The 20,618-nt window shown below is 53.6% G+C and overlaps 2 protein-coding genes across 2 annotated transcripts; both read right to left on the bottom strand.

Annotated features, from left to right (window-relative positions):
• Positions 1-1,983: 1,983 nt before the first annotated feature.
• On the bottom strand, positions 1,984-3,589 carry EXOSC6 (exosome component 6). The gene has a single exon (XM_040075088.2). The coding sequence runs from the start codon at positions 3,564-3,566 to the stop codon at positions 2,727-2,729; it is 840 nt and encodes a 279-aa protein (XP_039931022.1). The 5' UTR covers positions 3,567-3,589; the 3' UTR covers positions 1,984-2,726.
• A 93-nt stretch (positions 3,590-3,682) lies between these two features.
• AARS1 (alanyl-tRNA synthetase 1) lies at positions 3,683-19,712 on the bottom strand. Its single transcript, XM_040075087.2, has 21 exons — positions 19,646-19,712; positions 18,060-18,268; positions 17,253-17,441; positions 16,500-16,645; positions 15,183-15,374; positions 14,602-14,746; positions 13,245-13,390; positions 12,613-12,721; positions 12,369-12,519; positions 11,859-11,983; positions 11,097-11,241; positions 10,313-10,491; positions 9,724-9,837; positions 8,779-8,985; positions 7,955-8,139; positions 7,421-7,529; positions 6,658-6,771; positions 6,266-6,385; positions 5,724-5,810; positions 4,234-4,347; positions 3,683-3,954 (listed from the first exon to the last, which is right to left on the bottom strand). Exons 2-21 carry the CDS (start codon positions 18,201-18,203, stop codon positions 3,769-3,771), a joined length of 2,907 nt encoding a protein of 968 aa, XP_039931021.1. The 5' UTR covers positions 18,204-18,268; positions 19,646-19,712; the 3' UTR covers positions 3,683-3,768.
• Between the last annotated feature and the right edge of the window lie 906 nt (positions 19,713-20,618).

Raw genomic sequence — 20,618 nt, 5'->3', positions numbered from 1 at the left:
CCGGGATGCCCACCACAGGGGTACCTGTCCCTCCTCGGGATGCCTCTCCATGCCATCGCCCCCAGGACATGGATGTCCTCCCAGTACACGGATGTCCCCATGCCATGACTCCTCCACACCAGCTGCCCCAGGACTAGAATATCCTCTCAGTACTGGAATGCCTCTTGCCATTCTCTCCTAGGCAGGGATTCCTCACAGCACTGGGATGTCCCCATGCCATTCCCTCCTAGGACAGGGATTTCTTCTAGTTCTGGGTTGTCCCCATGCCATTAACGCCAGGTCAGGGATGTGCTCTCAATACTGGGATGGTCTAGACTGCTCTGATGGGCTGGTGTGCTCCCTGATGATTTGAGAAGCTTCAGCATGGGCTTCCCTGGTGCAATAGCATCCACAATGTTACCCATGGAACATCTGATCACACCTACTGTGGCCAAGGGTGAGTGTGAAAGAGGGAGCCCTCAACTGTCTCCTTACCCCAGTGGCCACAGAGGTTTTGGAGTGTTCCAAAATCCCAAAATTAAATATAGGGAGATATTCACCAAGCACAGCATCAGTGCCTTTCAAATATACATGCAGAAAATAGATTCAAGCTGGCTTTAATAAGGATGTTGGCTGTGAAATCCTAAAAAAGGGATGATGAGCAGCACCGGAGAGGTGAGATGTGGCATCACTGAGCTGTGCATCCAGAGGCATCTCCACCCCACATATCATCACACGTGTCTCAGCAGCCTTCAGGAGGATGAAGCGGCTGGGCACAGGGCTTCCCTCATCCCTGGCACCCAGCTGCACTCACAGGCATCCCACTGGCCTGCATATCCCTGAAAAATAACCCAACCACCCAGCAGGAGTGATAGCAAAGGTGGATTCACCACACTGGTGGGAAACATCTCTGCAGGTTAATTACCATCATCGTCAGAGGGGCTTTCTGCCACCCTAATTGGAGCCTGCCCAGCTTTGGGTCCTTGAGAAGGGGCACCCGTGGGAAAGGATAAAAGCTGCTACATTTCTTGAATGACCCTCTGTTGCTCCTGTCCTTCCCAAACACAAATCTAGAGAGATCTGCCAGCCCCCTGCTTGTCCTGTGGATGCTCTGCAGTGGGACGTCTCCAGCCAGGAGAGAAGCGTGCTGGGAAGCTGGTACCAGAGACGTGTCTGTGTGGGGTAGGACATTGGCATCCCCTTTTCTTTACACTGCTCCTTCCCATCCTCTCCCCTCAGATCTGGATATGGCCAGGGAGTCCAAGCTGAGCCGGGCCAGGCAGGGCCAGCAGTGGGGCAACGCCAACCCAACCACTCCTATTTGCTCCAGCTCCCAAATGTGCTTTCCTCACTGGTTTTCCACAGGCTGTTCTCAGCCAAGCATTCCATCTGCAACCAGCAGGACTCTAGTAAGAGCATCACAAGGGCCTCTGGCCTGCGCCCAGAGTCCTGGTTCCCCCTGTGCTCCCCAGTGTCATGTTTCAGTTCTGTGTCCCTCACTTCTCAGTTGTCCTTTTCTCACTGGGAGGAACTTGTTCTGTATTTCTAATTTGCTCTGGCAAAAGAGTGCATTGTGTTGGAAAGAAAAATAATTTGTATTTCTTTTCTCTGGTTATTTGACTCCAATGTAGTTTTTAACCATCTGAAGTGCTGAGTTTTGTACCCCATTTTACGTGCTGTCAGACACAGCCCCCAGCGCAGAGGGCTTTCCTGGATGCTGCCTTTCCTACAGCTCAGCCCAGAGGCATGAGTGCAGCTTTGCTCTGTATCCCAATGGAAAATGCCCAGAATATTCCTTACCAGCCCACCACGGTGCAGCTTGGCAGACAAGACCCAGACTCCACTCCATCCCCAGGAATAATCAGATTCCAAGGAAGCCCTCAGCTCCCCCTGAACTCCTCAAGGACAGTGGGAACAGAGGGGGTGACGCCGACTGTAGAAGTACATCCTTCCACTTCTGCCCATGGCTGGCAGAGGCCCCAGGAGGGCCATGCAGGCGGAAGATTCACCAGAAAAAATATGATTTATTATTATGAAAAAATGAACAAAACACAACTCTGTCACCCTGAAACACTGCCTGGACAAGAAGTCCAAGGGATGTGCAGTCCATGCCATGATGTGGTTCCTGCCTGGTGCTGCCTGCACAGAGGGATATGCTGGGGAGCTTGGACTGAGCGTTTCAGCCCAGTGCTGTAACCACCCCAGGGTGAGATGTGGGGCCCTGGAGTGCCAGCAATTGCTTGGAGGGAGGTCTCAGGCAGGCTCTGGCTGCTGAGGCAGTATGGAGGTTGTTCTTTGGGGGCTTCAGCAGGATGTGAAGCTGCTTTGGGTCCAACGGAGCCAGTTGGGAATGGTCTCCTGCAACACGAGGGCTTCTCAGGTGCACTCCGGGGTGCCTAGGGGCATGTGTGGGGATGCAGATTCCAGTGTCCTTGAGCACAGCTTTTGGGCCTCCAGCTGTGTAGGCAGCACGAGGGGATCTCCAGCAGTGCAAAGGCTGGCTGATCCAGTCTCCAGCAGCACGAGGTATGGATCAGGCTGGGTCTGGGGGCACACCAGCAGTTACAATTAAACGTAAGCTTCAATTTAATAAACTTCTGAGATTCTAAAAGTAAACTTATTTTAATCCCCAAGAGTGACGAGCGGATCAGGCAGGCTCCAGGGGTCTCCCGCAGCGTTGAAAGCAGCTTGGGCGGGCTCTGGGAGGTGCTCCCTGCCCAGAGTGGGGTACGCAGGTCTCACGGCACTCAGGCGCTGGTGGCGGCGGCAGCGGCGGCGCCGGCAGCGGCGGCGGCATCGCGGCGCTGGGCGGCCCGCAGCAGGCTCTGCCGCAGAACCGGGTACTGCCGGTGGCAGCCATCGAGGCCGAGCCGCAGGGCTTGAGCCCAGTCCTCGGGCGGGCCGCCGCGGCCGCCGCCCAGCACGGCCGACACCTGGTTGAGGGCGGGCAGCAGGGCCAGCGTGAGGCGGGCGGCGGCGCGGCGCTCCTCGGGCTCGGCGGGCTGCAGCATCCATGAGGCGGCGGGCGCGTGCGGCCGGCACAGCGCGCAGCCCACGGCCAGGTCGTACATCTCCACGCCCGCGTCCGCCAGCGCCAGGGCGGCGGCGCTGACGGCGGCGGCCAGCGCCGAGCCGCCGTCCTGCAGCAGCAGCGCGCTGACGGCCAGGCGGGCCCGGGGGTAGCGGCCCAGCCGCACCGCCGGCTCCAGCGCCTCCCGCAGCGCCGCCGCCGCCTCCCGCTCCGCCTCCCGCTCCGCCGCCGCGCCCGGCCGGCCCCGCGCCCCACGGCCCGCGAAGGGCGCCCGGCGGAACTCGCAGAGCAGCCGGCCCGGCCCGGGCTCGGCCGCCTCCCGCGGGCCCCAGGCGGCGCAGAGCACTTTGGTGCCGCTGCCCAGCTCCACGTAGGCCGAGCCCTGCGCCTGGCTCAGCAGCCCGGCCCGCGCGAACAGCGGCCGCAGGGCACAGGGGTCCCGCGGCACCGCTCCCGCGCCCTCCTCGTCCTCCTCATCCTCGGCCGCGGTCCCTGCCCACAGCGCCGGCGGCTGCGACTCCTCCGGGCCGCGCAGGCGGCGGTGATCCAGCGGCATGTTCGGCGGAACACCGAGCGGGAGGGGACGGGGCGGCGCCGAGAAGGAGGCGGGCACAAGCTGTGACTGGCAGCGGGATCCCACCCCATCCCATCCCGCCTCCAGAGCCGGGGCGCTGAACGCGGAGCAGGGAGCATTTATTGACAGGAAAGCCGCGTGGGGGACAGACAGGGAGACAAAGGGGCCGGGATTTTTCCCTCAGTCAGTTCTTCAGCTCCCCCAGGCGGAGCCTGGCAAAGTCCGTGGCCAGTTTCAGGGCTTCCTGCAGGCAGCCCACGTTCTTGCCTGTTGCCTGTGCAGAGATGTCCTTTCCACCGCCTTTGCCGTCCATCAAGCCAGACACTTCCTGCACCCACTGGCTGGCCTTCAGACCCTTATTTGCAGTCTCCTGGGCATGAAAAGAAACCCAGCGGTCAGCACTGAACAGCCATCACCCCACTCTGTGCCTATCACACCGTTAAGTCCTGACTCTTCCCCTTCCCTGTCTTTAGAGCATAACCCTCCTTCCCTCACTTCTGCAGCCTGACACTAAGCCCAAGCACAAATGCTCTGGCTCCTGCCAAACCCCAATCAGTTCTGGCTGTGTAAGGTTAGAGAGTTCCTGCCTGGAGGCTGCAGCTCCTCCACGGAGGCTCAGGGAGAGGCAGCCATGCAGTCTTGGCATTACCTGGGGTACTTGACACAGGCAGGTGATCCTGCCAGCTTCGTTATCCACAGCAAAGAGCATAGCAGCAGTCTGGGGGGAATTAGTCTTGAAGAGCTTCAGAGATTCATTCAGGGCCTGGAAGAGAACAAAATTATTGCATGACTGCCTCCCCGTGCTTGCACCCAGCCCAGATCCAGCCTCAACAGCACCCACAGAGACCTCAGGGATCAGGAATTAAACCAGCCAGCAGCACTCTGCAACACTCCTCCTCCCAAACATGAGCCATCTTCACATTCCTGGCAGTGTAGAAGCCTTGGCAGGGGACATAAACCCTCCCTGTGCACCCCAAGGCAGGAAGGAGGAGACGCTTTTATTTTCCCACCTTGTGGTATAACAGGAATTGGCAAAATCAGCCCCAGAATAAACTTTTGCCTGAGTGTACTGGCTGGAGGGGAAAAGCTCCTCCCAGCAGAAGGGAACAGCTGTTTCAAAGGGAGACAGAACTCAAACACAGCATGAAGAGCCTGCAAGGGTTATCAGACACAGCAGGGAATAACCAGGGAGACTGCCACACATTCCATCCTTCCCAAGGAGATCATCATCCCTCACTGGCACAGACAGCATGATGCAGCACAGAGCCCCAGGAGTGGGTCTGGTGAGCAAAGCAGGGCTGCTCTGCGTGGACTGGGAACATCCAGCTCCCCAGGCTGCCATCCCATGGGATGCACCCTTCTGCCAGGGAAAAATCTGCAACAGCACCCACTGGGAGCAGAAGAGTGGGTATCATGGTGATGCTGGTGGCCAGAGTGAGCAGGATTAGCTCAGAGACTCTCGGAGAGGAAATTTTAACAGGGTGTTTAAGTCCAGAGTGGACTAAGCCCAGGCACAACCAGCCCCCGCTGCCTGGCACGTACTGGGCTCAGCACTGTGACACAATGCACACAACAGAGCATTCATTCCAACAGAAATCATTTGGAAAAAAATGTGTGCGGAGGAGGGAAGGAGCAGATTCAGCCCTGGCCAGGGAAGAACCTGAACCCAGCTGAGCAGATGGCGCTGGGGGCAGCTCTCAGCCTGGCCCTGTCCACACACTCAGCCCAGGACATCACTCCCAGAGTTGATCTGCAGGGATCACAACCAGCACAGTTTTCATGGCTCAGCAGAGCTGCTGTTCTCAGTCCCTTAAGTGCATTTCAGTGTCGTGACTGCTGCAGGATGAGTCTTACCTGGGACACAATGGGATTTCTGTTGGGCCCCCTATCTGCCACTATGTCTGAAAGCTGGAAGCTCAGCAAGTGGTCAAAACCCCACCACTCCTGCAAGTCCATGTGCTAGTCCAGAAGGTGGGACACAAGTGAATATCCCAGTGGTCCCTCCCCCTTCTCAAGGATGTCAGGTGGCAAGAGGGACAGCTCTGTAGCACTGAACCGCCTCCCCAGGTGATGAGAGACCATCCAGCTGCTCCTCACGTAGAAGGAAGGTTGCTGAGGACAGATCAGACCTTTCCATACCTTTGCTGAGGCTCCATTTTCCATTTCCATGATGACCCATGGCTGGTTAGGGTGACTCTCTATAACTTGCTTGGTCTTCTCCAGTACCTGAGGACAACAGTGGTCAGCCACCAGACCATCCACACAAGAAGCACTTGGGCAGAGCAGGGACAGAGGTCCCTAAGCTGCCCAAACACACCCACAGCCCGGCCTGGAGCAGCCTCACACTGTGAAGCCAGAAGGAATATATTGTGACAGGCAGGCATGTGGCCTGCAAGACAGCATGTCGTGCATGATTCCTCCTCCAGAAAATTCCAGTGGGATCCAGGAGGAAGCCTGCACCCAGAGGCACTGTTAGGCAGGAACAGGCTGCCATGCTTCAACCCAGAGAACAGGCATGGAGATAATTCTGCTTCAGTAGGCAGCAGGAAAAGCTGGAGGGCTGAACAGTGCGAGGGGCACTCCCACACATCAAATCTTTTCCATCCTGGACACTAACAGAGCTCCCAAAGGAGCACCCCAAAGCCCTCCCACACTGTCCTTTATTCCAGCCCACAGCTCACTCTTTTCTGGATGTCAGCTTTGCTTGCTCGGTCCAGGTCATCCATGACTTTCTTCAGTGCTTTAACAGCCTCTCTCAGTTCATCTTTCTGCCACTGTGGGATAACAGCAGTGGCCAGTGTCTGCAAAAGAGGAGCAGGCAGAGAAGGTTAAAGGTGCCAGCAGTCATGGCAGGAGATGCAGCACCTCATGAACTCTGCCTCAGATGGCAGAGCCCAGAGCTGCACTCCTCTCCCAGCGCCAATGACCTGAGGCAGCAGGTGCTGGCTGCAGCACCCATGGGATGCAGGGCTGTTGGACAGGAAGGTGAAGTCAGACCTCTTTAGTATCACCCAGTTCTGGCAATCAAGGTCCCATTTGCTTTGGGGAGGCAGAGCACTGCTACCATCCTCACCTCACCAAGATCCGTGATCTCCTTCTGCACATCCTTGTTGGGAGCTGTCTGGACCTTCACCTTGGCCTCCAGGGCTGACAACAGTTTCCTGAGGCTGTCGACTTTCCTGAGGGCCTAGGTGGATACAATCTGAGTTAAATCAAGCTGGAAGACTGAGCAGGCTGGGCTTTTGGTCATCCCAGAGTGCAAAGAGGTGAGGCAGGCTGGAATGCCCCAGGATGGAGTTTAGTAACTCTTGAGAAGCCACAGGGCCAAAGCAAGCAGCACCTGACCAGAACCAGGGTGTGATGCTGGCACATGGGCCCCAGGTCTCTTTTCTTTGCCCGGATTGCCAAGATTCCCCCAGAAGAGAAATCAACTCCCCCATGAAACCCCTTTCTCCCACTTTAGGGAGCACCAGCCCACACTCAAAGTCATTGCCTCCTGCAGCAGAGGACTGGATTCTTAGACTTCACCACTCTCCTGCTAGCCTTGCCAGCTGCTGAGAGCGCTACATCAGCAGCCACTCTGAAAAACAACCTGAACTAACCCTGGAGCCATCCCACACACCCACCCAGGTTCCTCTGCCACAACACCTACAACTGAGACTTCTCCCTGTCTTCCCTGCTGTAGTACAGCCAGGGTCTCCAGCACAGCCTTTGCCAACCGCAGCACCCTTTTCCTTAAGTCCCTCAGAGGACATTGTGCAAATTTGAACAAAAGGAACTTTGGTACAGGGTTAATAGGTGGAATTTCATAAATGATCTCTCCTGCCTACCCTTACCTTCCGAGCTTCAGCCCCGGTGACTGCAACTATCCTCCGAATGCCTTTAGCAATTGCTTCTTCTGAAACAATCACAAAGGGGCCAGCATGGCTGGAGTTCTGCAAGTGCCTTTGGAAAGAACCCAGACAGATCCACAAGAGAGTTAGAAGTCCACCTCTCATCTCAGCAAGAATCAACACAGAAATAAGACAACCATCCTGCCAGGGAAATGCAGCAATGCGGGGACAGGCAGAAAAAACAACCAGTGCTAAAAGCAAATGAGTGAGGAAAGGGTGGTGAGACCTGTGCTCCCAGCACTGCCAGAGACTCTTGAGTGAGGTCAGGGGCAATACAAGCGGTTTCCTGCCTGCAAAAGGTAATTCTAAAGACTGATTGACTCAGGATTGGGAATGCAAAGGCACATCATCACCACCACCTCCATCTCTGCCCTGGCTCTGCCCAGTGTATGCCCATGGTACTCCCAGGAGCTCAAGCTCCACAGGAACTCCTTTTCAGCCACTCTGCCACCTTCCCCAGCCTCTCCAGGTACTCACGTTCCCCCGCAGAACTCAATAGAGGTGATGGAGCCCCCAGGGCCAGAGGGGTCAGCCAGCAGTTCCTCCACAGGGATGCCAATGGAGACCACACGGACAGGATCGGGGTAGGTCTCGTCAAAAACTGCCCGAAGTCCTTGGATAGCTTTGGCTGCTGCGAGAGGGCAGTCCTTGGCATACACAGTCTGCAGAGGACAGCAAAGGAATGCGAGTAAGAGCCAATCCTGTTAGCTGTGACTGAGGGCCCACATTCCCAGGAAAATTCTTCCTCTGAAAGATCCTAGAAGCGAAGTCTCAGCACCTCACCTGAGCTGGGGTTTGTTGAACGGCAAGAATCACTAAGGTATTGGCAGATGTCTCATCTTCAAAACTCCCAATACCACCTGCTCAGACCCCCTGTGTGCCACTGCACATGCAAATGGCTCCAAGCAGATTCCAGGGTCCCCCAGGGTCGGCTCTGACACTTGGCACCAAACAGAGCAAGTCTCCTGCCATTGGGGACACATCACTGGGTTGTCTGGGTGTACACTGTAAATCTAGCCAGGCCTGCAAAACTGCTTTGCCTAACGTGTAGCAAACTTGGCTCTTGTAGCTGATGTGACACTACTGCAGGCATGGGAACACTCCAACCCTAGAGAGGGCTTGAAACCAGTGAAGAGCACAATCCAAATGGGGTTTTCCCACTCAAAACTCTCTAAGGTGATGGCAATCTGTGCACAGTACTGCACCAGCAGCTCAGAATCCTCCTGTGCATGCCAAACTCCCGGCATCCCAGATCATCCAAAACCTGGACTCAAGGTACACAATGTGCCAGCCATACCCACCTTTGACTCCTCAATCATCTGGTTGGCAATCCCTTCAACTTTCTTGATCTCCTGAGTGGACAGGGCTCCCTTGGCTGTGAAGTCGAAGCGCAGCCTGTCTGGTGCCACCAGGGAGCCCCTCTGGTCAGCCTCCCCCAGCACCGAGCGCAGGGCGAAGTTGAGGATGTGGGTGGCTGTGTGGTTGCTCATGACCGGCCTCCGCCTGGCCTGAGGGAGGAAGGCACTGTTAGATGGGCATCAACCACCTCCAGCAGCTGAAGGGAAGGTTAATGCCCTGCTCCAACAGATTCCTAAACTAGCTCAGGACACCAGAAACAACAGATCACACCTGCTGCCTTGGAGCTTCAGCTACAGGAACAGATGTTCCCCACCAAATCTGTGCATGGCTTTTTTTCCTGGCAGTTCCCTTGTTGGGCCTGTGTGGAGAGAGGCCAAGGACAGACCAGGACACAGATAACTAATCTTAGCTCCTCAGCAGGGAAAAGCACTCCAAGATGGAAGCCTTCCCTCTTCCTCTAAAGGTGCTGCCTCTATAGGGAAGGGAAATGCATCAGGCTGACCGTGCTCAACCCAGCGCTCGCTCAGCAAGCTGAGCCTGCAGGAGCAATGTCTGGAGTGGGGCAGACAGCCCAGGCTCTCTGCTGCTGTTCCCACACAGTGGGGCACCACATGTTCTCCCTGCAAGTCATGACCCAAAATGTGTTTCTGCCTGTGATCAGCAAACCCAACAAGAGTGGCTCTGAGCTAGCTGGGCATTATCTGCCTCGTGGTAAAAGAAAGCCAGGTGTGAAGCAGGAGAGACTTGGAATCAGCCAGACACTGCTTGATTGTGTGCTGCAGGAAGAGCAGGACCCAAACATCAGGCCCCCGGAGTGGCACTGATGAAAAGAAACACAAAATCCAAAGAAGAGGCAAGCCTGTGTGTTACAGCATGTTTTAACTCACCTCATCAATAGTCAAGTGGACCTGATCTCCTACTTTCAAGCTCCCATACAGAGTTCCTATGTGGAGCACGTAGCCTCCTCGGACCTGAACGTTCTTCACAGTGAATTCTGTTTTCTGTACAAAGAGGGAAATGCCCCATGTGAGGAGGGTGAGAGGCCACAGGGAGACACCATCCAGCCAGAGGTCTGAGCTGCAACTGGAAAGGTCCCAGCTGAGAGCCAGAGTGGTGTGTGTGCTGGAGAAAGCTGAGTGTCCCCAGGCACAGCACACAGCAAAGCGGAGAACTGAATTAAGGTGGGGCACAGTTATAGGGCACAGAAAGAGCTCCCCACCTCAGCTCCCCATCTTGGCACCACCACCACAGGCACCCACACTCTGGTGACAGCAACACAGAACTGAGCTCCTCAAGGAGCAAGGGAAACAAAACTCCAGCACACCCATGCTATGCTGCACCACCAGACAGGAACCCCGTGCAATGCGTGACACCTGACATCGACGGGAAATTGCTGGAGCTTGCTCGGCCCCTTCTCCCCTCTGCTCAGGCCCCGAGTCAGACTGTGTCTAGCAAAAGGCTCTCAGGCCAACTCACATCCTCCCTGCTGTCGTCATCCTTGACCATGTAGCCCTGGTCATAGATCTGCCCACCCTGCTCGGCGTAGAAGCAGGTCCGGTCCAGCACTATCCCACATTCCTGGCCCGTGGATACCTCCTCCACAAACTTCTTCTCGCTGCGGATGGCTTTCACTGTGGCCACAAGGCTCCCGAAATCTGCCACCGGGATGACAAGCAGTGTCAGTAAAACAGGAAAACCGTGCAGACACCTTGTGGGAGCAGAATGTCATAGCAACACCTCCCAGTTATTGCAGGAGCTCATGGCAGCTAACACGTTTGCAGGGGATAAGGAGAGAGGAATAAGGCAACAGCTGGAAATTTCATTTAGTAACCCCCAAGGCAGGGACTGTCACTGGCTTCCACACCTATTCAGCAAAAGTCAGCAGCACACATAGCTGCAGCCTCCTCGATCTCCATCAAATTAAAAAACTAGCAGGAAGAGCCAGAGCAAGCAAGCCAAGGACCCTCCAGCAGGCCAAGTAGAAACTGCAGCCTCCTGCAGCACTGGAAAAGCAGCTGAGAAACACCAACATAGGAGCGTGGAGACATAAAGCTGCAGGAACAGGAATTCCCTTAATTTGGCAACAGCAGTACAGTACCCCTGAACAGCCTGTCCTCGTTCTCTGCTCAATTAGTAACAAGCAGGCTATTCACCCGCACAGCCTTCCACTTCCAACTCCATGTCCCAGGAAAGGGGAGCCCAGATAGATGCCAGGGAAGCTTTAGGAGCAGAACATGATTGTGAGAAGGTTTTCTCATACCATAGGTCCCGCTCGGATCTGAAGCATAGTTGTATTTTGGTGAATCATCTGTCACCTCCAGCCCTTGGGCTCTCAGTTCTTCAATGGCATAGATGTCCAGCATGAGGAGATCCTCCCCTCCAGCACCCTTGCCCTGGGATTTGAGCTGCCAGTGAACAAGGTTTGAGAAATAATCAGCCAAGAAGCACCAATGCATGCCAGCCTAGTTGCACATCTCGCTCACATCCCTCAGCACTCCCTGATTCAAAGCTCTGCCCTGGGAAGCTGTGTCCCAGCACCTGGAGTGTGCCAGTTTTTCTGACTTCAGAGCAGCCAGTTCCAGCACGCAGACCAAGTGGGCTTGAGCCCAGTAAGGACAAGGCAAGCACCCAGCTGGTCAATGCCACTCCCTGCTGCTGCAGCAAACATACGGAGAAATGCACCCAAGGTGCAGGCCTGCCTGGATACTGATTCTTGGCCAGGGAATAACTTCCCTAACCAGAACAGGACAGTAGAGGTGCTCCCAGCACTCTGCTATCTCTGTCTGAAGGCTGAGCTCAAGGTTCCAGGCTCTGCTAGTGAGCAAAACCAACTACAGCTGTACAGAAAAGTCATGTCCCACAGCAACTGCAGCTGTCCTGTTTTTTCCCATGGGACAAACCATGGGACATATGGGCTGTGAACAGACTCAATGAGAAAGGAGCAACTCATGACTGCAAACTGCAAAGAAAGGAATTCTACATGCCCACTCACAAACTAGCTTTCCCTGGAGCTGTTACCCACCTGAGCATTCTTCCGCTCTTCTTCAAAGCCCTCCATGTCTACAACAAGGCCCTTCTCCTCTGCAATCAGCCCAGTGAGATCCGCAGGGAATCCATAGGTGTCATACAGCAGCCAGGCAGTGTCACCTGCAGAGAAGGGGTAAAGCAGTCACCCCTCATGCTCCATGAGACACTGCTCCCTTCCCTGCTCCCCCTCCAGCTCTGAGCTATGGCAGGACAGTGAACAGGTCTGGAGAACGTGAACTTCCAAAAGGCTCCTCCCTGACAGCAGAGACATGTGTCTGGGAGAAACACCTTTAATGAAACACATTCACTAGAAATCTGAGCAAGTGAACACAGGCCAGAGGAGAGATGGGTAGTTCAGCTCTAAAAGATGTCTTCTGATTCTTTGCCCTCCCACCACATTCCACCACCTCTAATTCTCCCACCCTTTCCCTTCCCCCAACTTCCCTTATGTGATCCCGGATAATAAATGCCTTTTGCTGCACCCAGGCAGAAGTCAAAGCCTTACCAGGAATGACTTTACTGTCCCCAAGGCTCTGGATCTTCCTGTCCAGGATGCGACGGCCTCTGCTCAGTGTCTTCAGGAACTGATCCTCTTCTTCATTGATAATGTCCTTTACCATATCTGGGTCCTTCTTCAGCTCAGGAAAGGCATCTCCCTGCAGACCCAAGACGAGGAGCCCTTTAACATGGTGATGTGCACACCTCAGCAGAGAAGTCTGCAGCGGATAGAGTGGAGTAGGAGAACTTACCAGTGACTGCACCACCACATCAACCAGGGTAGCAAAGAAACCCTTGGGGGCATTGAGCTTCTCATGGGAGTAGCGCACAGCCCGTCGGAGAATCCGCCTCAGCACATACCTAGGGAACAGCAGAGCCCCCCATGCAAATGTTACACATCTGAGCTGTTCTCAGGGGCTCCCCACCTACAGCACCCCCTCCCAGAACCAAGAGCACAGCGTTTTCTTCTCTCATTATCCCTCATGCTGCTCATGGCAGCAGCAAGGCACAGGTGAGGTGCCAGGCACCAGTTCCATGACCCACTGTGTGCTTTGGAGTCCACTGGCACCTGCAGCACAGCCCCCAGCCCAAGATTCCTAGCTTTTTCAACAGCAACACTGCACCAAGCCAGGCTTTTTGCCTGTCTGCCCACAGTCATCTTCTCTGGGGCTGGCAGAGCAGCAATGGTGGTCACAAGAACCTTCAGACTTGTGCATCATGGCCTTTTGGGTGAACCTTACTACAGCGATTCAAGCATCAAATATCCCGAGCAAACACTCTGCTACCCACTGCTTTAATGATGAATCCCAAGAGATCCCAGAGCCTTGAGGGAAACCACGCAGAGCAGAATGGGAGTGGTGACTACGCAGCAGCTCCTTCTTACCCTCTGCCAGTGTTGTCAGGCCTGCCCCCGTCCGAGAGGGCCAGGGTGATGGTCCGTGCATGGTCAGCCAGCACACGGTAGGCCATGTCTATTCCATCAGCATCCTCGGCCCCGACCTGCCCCAGGTACGGCCTGGCACCGGTGCCCTTTGCAGAGGAGAAGGCAGAGGGTACAATTACTGAGTGGCACCATGGCAGAATTACACGGAAGGGCCTCAGAAGCCAGGCCCACCCCACCACCCACAGCCACAGAGGAGAATATTCCTCTTGGAAAGAGGCGACTCAGTGAACCTAGGGGAGGCACAGAGCTGTGGGCTCTGCATGGTGCCATGGCCCATATTTCAATGGCCAAAAGCTCTCCAGACCAGAGGGAAGAAAATCCAATTTATCCCATCATTAAGAGCCCAAGAGAGAGGAAGAGGGAAAGAGTACAGGGAAATCATCTGTTTTGCTCAAGGACTCCAACCTGGCATAACCTGCCCAGCCAAGAAATCTTTCAAATCCTGTCCCACAGGAGATGGTCCCAGCTTTCCTCTTTTAGGATGGTTTTATCCATACCCTAGGGAAAGATACTCCTGTAACCATGTACTGCTTGCACATGGTGCAAACCTCCTGCCATGGGCACAATCCCTTCACAGGCTCCCAGCACACAGCAGGAAGGCAGACAAGGACATAGGGGTTGCGTCTAGCCAGTGGACTTAACACTGAAAAAAGGCAGTTCTCCAATTCCAGCTCTGGATTTTGGCACCTCATTCCTTAGAGGTAGCAGAGGCCTGGGCTCTTTTCCCTGCATTTTATGCAGCATGATCTACAGCCTCCTCCACAGAGGAAAAGAAAGGCTTGGACCTGCACACAGCACTCCCAGCATGGGTAACGTGGTCCCCACCCAGGACAGTGCAGCAACAGCACACAGGTTCTGCAAGTGTCTGTTGTGGTTTATGGCAAAGTACTCCTGGCTAAGGGAATTTTCTACAGATCAGCATGTTTCAGGTGTGAGACTGAAAGACAAATTGATTCTGAGTCAGCAGTACCACGTGCTCTCTAGCACATGGCAAAAAAGATGGCACTTGGCCATGTTGGACTGCAGAGCATCTCCCACTGGGAGAGGACCAAGGAGTGTCCATCAGGACAGTTCACAGAAACTGGGAAAGCTGCACCACTCACCGTCCTGTTTTCCCCTGGAAATATGTCAAAGGGCAGCAATTACTGTGCCAGCCTGGGTTCCTACCCTCAGCAAAGTGCAAATGCGTGGGGCCCACAGCAGCTGGGAAAGCAGAGACCACTCTGTCCAACCAGACCCACACATCTCCCCAAGAATTCAGGGAATGGATGCAGCTTGGTCAAGCTTCAGTTCATACCTTTTGGATGGCTTCAAAGTAAGGGAGGAAAAGGTCAGTGTCGTAGTTGGACATCTTGTTCTGCAGCACAGAGACCAGCCTCTCCAGGCCCATCCCAGTATCAATACTTTTCTTAGGAAGGGGTTTCAGTGTCCCATCAGCTTCCCTACCAAAGAAAGGTGAGATGTTATAGATGGAGGCCCTGCAGGGGGAACCCCATTTCTCTCTTCATCTCCATAAGATTTAGTTCCATCAGATTCACGACACAGGCCCATACACAAGCCACACAAAGGACAACTTTGATAAAATAAAATTAACAAGACCCTCAGCAACAGCTTAGACCTAGAGCACACAACAGCTTATTCCCTACTGAACTCCTGGCAGATAAACAGAGAAGATATTCTCAGTTTGTCCCAAAAGCAGCCCAACCAACCCCTTCTGTACCACTAAGGGGTAAGGGGACAGAGCATCACAAAGTGCTCAGCTGCTGGATAACTGAGAATGGCGAGCAAGCCATGGGCAGTTGAAAGAACACACGATCCAAGCAGCCTCCCAAACTGAGCTGGAGCAACCTGGTTCACCTGGAAGCAGGTCTGGCTCACCTATTGAACTGTATGAACACCAGGTTCCAGATCTCCAGGACGTTGGGATCATCCTGATTGACCAGGTGTGAAGCATCTCTGTCCCCAATCCGGTCATAGTGGATCTCACTGCAAGGGCCACAGGGGCCAGTGTCTCCCATTTCCCAGAAATTATCCTTCATATTGCCAGGCAGAATCCTGCCCTCAGCCAGCCTGTAAGAAGATATTTATTGAACAAGAAAGACAAACTGAAACTAAAGGCTATGCCAGAGAAACCACAGCTCACTAATTCCCTAGATGTGCTGATGAATTCTTAGTGTCTTGAGACAGATCAATCCAAGTGCCTAATGCTCAGGATCCCTACTGAGGGGGATCAAGTGAACACTGGCACCTGGCACTCATCCCAGGTGGAGACAGAGAATTACACAACACCTCAGTAAAGTCATCAGCAAGAAGACACTGATGGGATGAAGAACATCTCCTACGAGAAAAGGCTGAGAGAATTTGGATTGTTCAGCATAGAGCAGAAAAGGCTCTGGGATTACCTTGTTGTGGCCTTTCAATACTTAAAGGGGACTACAAGAAATCTGGAGAGGAATTGTTTAGAAGGATATGGAGTGATAGGAAAAGGACTCTAAACTAACAGAGGGCAGATGCATATTATGTATTATGAGTAAGTTCTTTCCTGTAAGCATGGCAAGCAGTGGAACAGGTTGCCCAGAGAGGCTGTGTCTGCCCCATCCCTGGAAGTGTTCAAGGCCAGGCTGGACAGGGCTTGGAACAACATGACCTGTAAGGTCCCTTCCAACTCAAACCACTTTACAGTTCTATGATTCCATGATCTTCTCAAACACTGTCAGTGGCAGTACACTGGGCAGGACATCCCATCCACCTGACCAAGCAGGACTCTTAAACTTACACAAGAGATTTTGAAACCAGAGATCTCAGCATCTTCTATCAAATGTGAGTACTTCCCTCTGGTTTGCAAGCTCCACCACCCTGCAAATTTATTTGTGACACTACAATTTTGTCGAAGTCTCCTGTTATATGTGTTCTGTCACGTAACACAGGCCATCACTGAGTCATAGAAACATCTAGGTTAGAAAAGACCTTTCAGATCATCAAGTCCAACCATTACTCCAATACTGCCAAACTCACCACTAAACCATATCCCGAAGTGCCACAGCTACACAGCTTTAAAATCCCTCCAGGAATGGTGACTCCACTCCACCACTGCTCTAAGCAGCCTGTTCTGTGAAGAATTTTTTCCTAATATCCAAGCCAAATAAATTACTATTGCTTATCCAAACATGCACCTTCCTCAGTTGAAGGTCTTACCCCAAATCCAACCAGATCTGCTTGCACTCCAGGTCTGGTTGCAGTCCTGCAGCCTCATTTCCACCAAAGTAAGTGACATAGAGTCTTTCAGCAGGGATGCCAAACTCCTTGGTGAGAAGCTCCAGTGCCAGTTTACAAGCAAGTTCCTGCAGAAGGAAACATGAGGAAACATTGAATGCAAAGACAGATTCACTTCAACACCCAAAGTACTGGCTACTGTAGGTATCAGCAGCTGACAACTTTCTGACTTTTGACATAACAAAGAGAAAAATTAATACATGCAGTGAAGAGGGCACAAGAAACATGTCATATTACTGTCTTGATGCAGCCAAGTTAACTCCTAGCATGTTCACTGCCTCCAAAATTTTTTATTTGCCTTTTAATTCTGACTTTGAATACTACACTAGCAAGAAGCTCAAGAAAGGAAATCATCAGTGTATGATCACTCCTGTTTGAAGGTCAGTCATAACTGCATAGCACAAGTTAGTCCTCACATCTCCAGAAGAGCCACTAAAATCTCTACCTGAAGACTCCAAACTAGCAGAGTTACTTTAATCAGCTTTGTAAACCTTAAGTAATTAATCTCGAATCATTCTGCAGGGTCGGGGCAGCTTCCAAGCTCATTTATTCCAAAGGAGCCACATGCACCTCTGTGCCAACATATTCTCTTTCCTCTTGGCAGCTGCTCTGCTGAGTTTACGGAGACAGATAAATCTGTGCAGGAGATTCAGAGCTGCATCCAGACTGTTTTACCTTGAAATAATCCCCAAAGGACCAGGACCCCAACATCTCAAAGAAGGTGTGGTGGTACACATCTTTCCCCACGTCATCCAGGTCGTTGTGCTTGCCTCCTGCTCGGATGCACTTCTGAGTGTTGGTGGCTCTGCTCAGTTTAGCGAGAGGGTGTGAGGGGTCAATAGTATTGAGGAAGATGGGTTTGAACTGTGAGGAGAGAAAAAAGGGCAAGTGAACTGCTAGAAAAGCTGAGAAACTGAGAAAAGCACTCAGAACCTGTTTTCATATGTTGCAAGCAACAGCAAGGTAGTTAAGTGTCATTTATGTCATTATATCACCAGTCTGAACATAACTGAAGCACCTTTCAGCAACAAACCTGCTGCTCCTGTCCATGAGGAGCCTGCCTACAACTCAGCACTCGCACACACACAGGTGTTCCTAGAGCACACCAAACCCCTGGCCTGAAAGCTGGGGGACTGAAAGCTGTCAGATTCCCAGCTGCCAGAAAATAAAAAACTGGGTGCTGATCAGCAGCAGAGCCCTTGCAGTCTCAACCGCTCTTCAAAGACACCATTAGTTATTTGTGTGGGGCTGCTGTGGTACCAAGGGTCAAGGAAACAAGACTGGCAGAGCTCTCACCATAGGAACCTCTTCCAGTGCTCTTGCCAATTTTGTGAGAGCACACAGGACCCCAGAGGACACACCACTCATCTCTCTGTGACCAGAAGGAAGGTGGAGAAAATTTTCCCAACAGCTCTACAAACACCTTCACAGGTTCCAACAAGATATGTTTGTAGGGCCACAGTGCCAGGGTGAAAATCCTACCTGATTCATACCAGCATTGGCAAAGAGCAGTGTGGGGTCATCCAGGGGGATTGTAGAAGATGAGTGCACATAGGTGTGCTTGTTTTCCTTGAAGAAGTCAATGAACCGTTGCCGGATCTGGCTGGCAGTGAGCGGGGTCTCCATCTGGAAGCTGGAAGTTGCCGCTGTTCAAAGCAAGCGGCAGGAAAACGGCAAAGCCGCAGTGCAGTCTGAACAAACAACAACAAACAACGCTCTGATGTGATGGCAGCCTAAGGTGAACATCAGGATCACTGTCAACAACTCCTAAAAGGGTCTTCCCACACTGTTAAGTACTCACTGACACTTCAGTTCAACCATCAATCTGCCCCAAATAGCAGTGGCTCAACCTGAAATTTCCTCTCCCCCAAACTCCCTGATTTCTGGGGTTCTACCTCAAGTTACCTGTTCTTTGAAAACACATAGTTATAAAATAGCAAATTCACATGGATACTAAACTTAGTAGGTTGCATTTGCTTTCCCGGGAACAGAGGGACTGCCAAGTCACCAAAGCATTCAAGGTGACTAAATGCAGAGTGAGGAGACATCATTGCAGCCTTCCAGTATTTAATGGGGCTTATAAAAATGATGGACAGCAACTTTTTACATGGGGATAATGATATGACAAGAGGAACAGTTTTAAACTGGTAAAGGAGAGATTTAGGTTAGATATTTGGAAGAAACTCTTCCCTGTGTGGGTGGTGAAGACCCAGCACAGGTTGCCAACAGAAGATGTGGCTTCCCCACCCTTGGAAGTGTTCAAGGCCAGGTTGGATGGGACCTGGAGGAGCACTGTGTAGTGGAAGGTGTCCCTGCCTATGGCAGGGGTGCTAGACCCACGTGGGCTTTAAGGTACCTTCCAACCCCAACCATTCTGTGATTCAATTACTAAATCATAGAACAGCCAAGACCAATCATTGGTCATTTCAGCCAAATGACCCTTGAATATAACCTTGTCACCTTCCCTGCTCAAAGCAGAGCCAGCTCCAGAGATGCCTGGAAGCCTTGAGGGGACCCACATCCCCACAGGCACACCAGAGGCAAGTGACAGCCTGGAGGGCAGCAGCGCCCGTGTCCTACGGGTACACAGGGCTGTCCCTGACAGCTCAGCGCAATGCGGATCCATGGAGGGAAGCGAGATCCCAGCAGCCTGCGGCGGCGCGGAGAGACGGGAATTCCCCATAGGAGCAAGGCCTGGGAGTATTGACTGCATAGAATCAGTTAGGTCGGAAAACTCCCCTGAGATCATCGAGTCCAGCCTCGATGCTGCAGGAGGGAAGGACCCGAGGTGGGGAGAACCAGGCACAGCAGAGGCCTCAGGGCCTATCAGAGCCCCTGCCCAGACACACCCGCCCTCCAGTGCCCGAGGAGGGGTGAGGGCACGGCGGTGTCCGGCAGCGCCGCCGGCCGCCCGGCATCCCCCCGCGGGCCCGCACGGGGCGCGACCAGCGCATCGCCACCGCCACCCTCCCGCCCTGCCTTCTCCGCGCCCCTCAACCCCGTGCCCACGGGTCGGACCACGGACGCCAACGCAGCGGCCGGGCCTCTCCAGGCCCCTCGGGCAGTACCTGCGCGACCACCGCCGCCCCTCGCTGCGCTCCTCCGGCCGCGCCGCAGCGCCCGCTCCGCCCCGCCCCTCCGCCGGACGCCAGCTCCCATTGGTTACGGGAGCCGTCACTCCTCTGCCAGCCCCACCCGCCCGCGCGGCGCCCCGCCCCCGGCTGATGCAATGGCGGGACGCGGCGGGCGCGTGACGCGGGCGGGCTGACGCCTCAGCGGGTGCCGCCATTTTGGGGGTGCCCGCCCTGAGGGCACAAGGATGTTGCGCCAAAAATCGGGTTCGTTCCCTGGTGTGCCACGAGCCGATAATGTCACACTCGAGTGAGACATTGTTTATTTCAGAGCTGCCCCAGCCTGGGTGCTCAGTGGTGTTCCACAAATCCAGCACACCCCACCGGCCTTTACATGCTGTTTATACATAGAAATTCAGGGTTAGTAACTTCCCAAGCACAGCCCTTCTGTTAGGATTGACTAGTACTTCCATACAAATAATGTAACCCCAGCTAACTTACACTCGTGCTCAGGGGAAGGGTCTTCATGTGGAGAGGGTATTTTTGATCTGTAGGTGTGATTTTTAGTGTTACAATGGATATATAGTTTAGCTCTAAGACACATGGACTGGAGTATTTTGCCCGGTGAGCAATGCCTAAATCTTGTTAGCTCCAGAATGTCCTTAAATGAGGGATGCTGGCTGCTGCCTCCTCCAGCGATTAGGTCTCCTTTCCTGCTGATTAGCCTTGAAAGTATACAAAAGTCTTACATCAAAGAACAGCCTGACTTAAGATAATACTGACTGACACATTCCACACTTTGCAACAATGATGCTGCCTGCTCCCATGCAGGGAGCAGTGGGGCTCAGCCGGGAAGGGGCTGTGGCCGAGCAGGAGCTGGCTGGAGGGTGCTGAGCTGGAGGTGCTGGAGTGGTGAACAAAGCCCTGCTGGGGGATGTAGAGACTACAGGGTCTTTGCAGGGGTCTGCGG

The sequence above is a fragment of the Hirundo rustica genome, chromosome 11, assembly GCF_015227805.2.
Source record: "Hirundo rustica isolate bHirRus1 chromosome 11, bHirRus1.pri.v3, whole genome shotgun sequence".
Classification (NCBI taxonomy): domain Eukaryota; kingdom Metazoa; phylum Chordata; class Aves; order Passeriformes; family Hirundinidae; genus Hirundo; species Hirundo rustica.
This window is presented reverse-complemented; position numbering and strand designations above follow the sequence as displayed.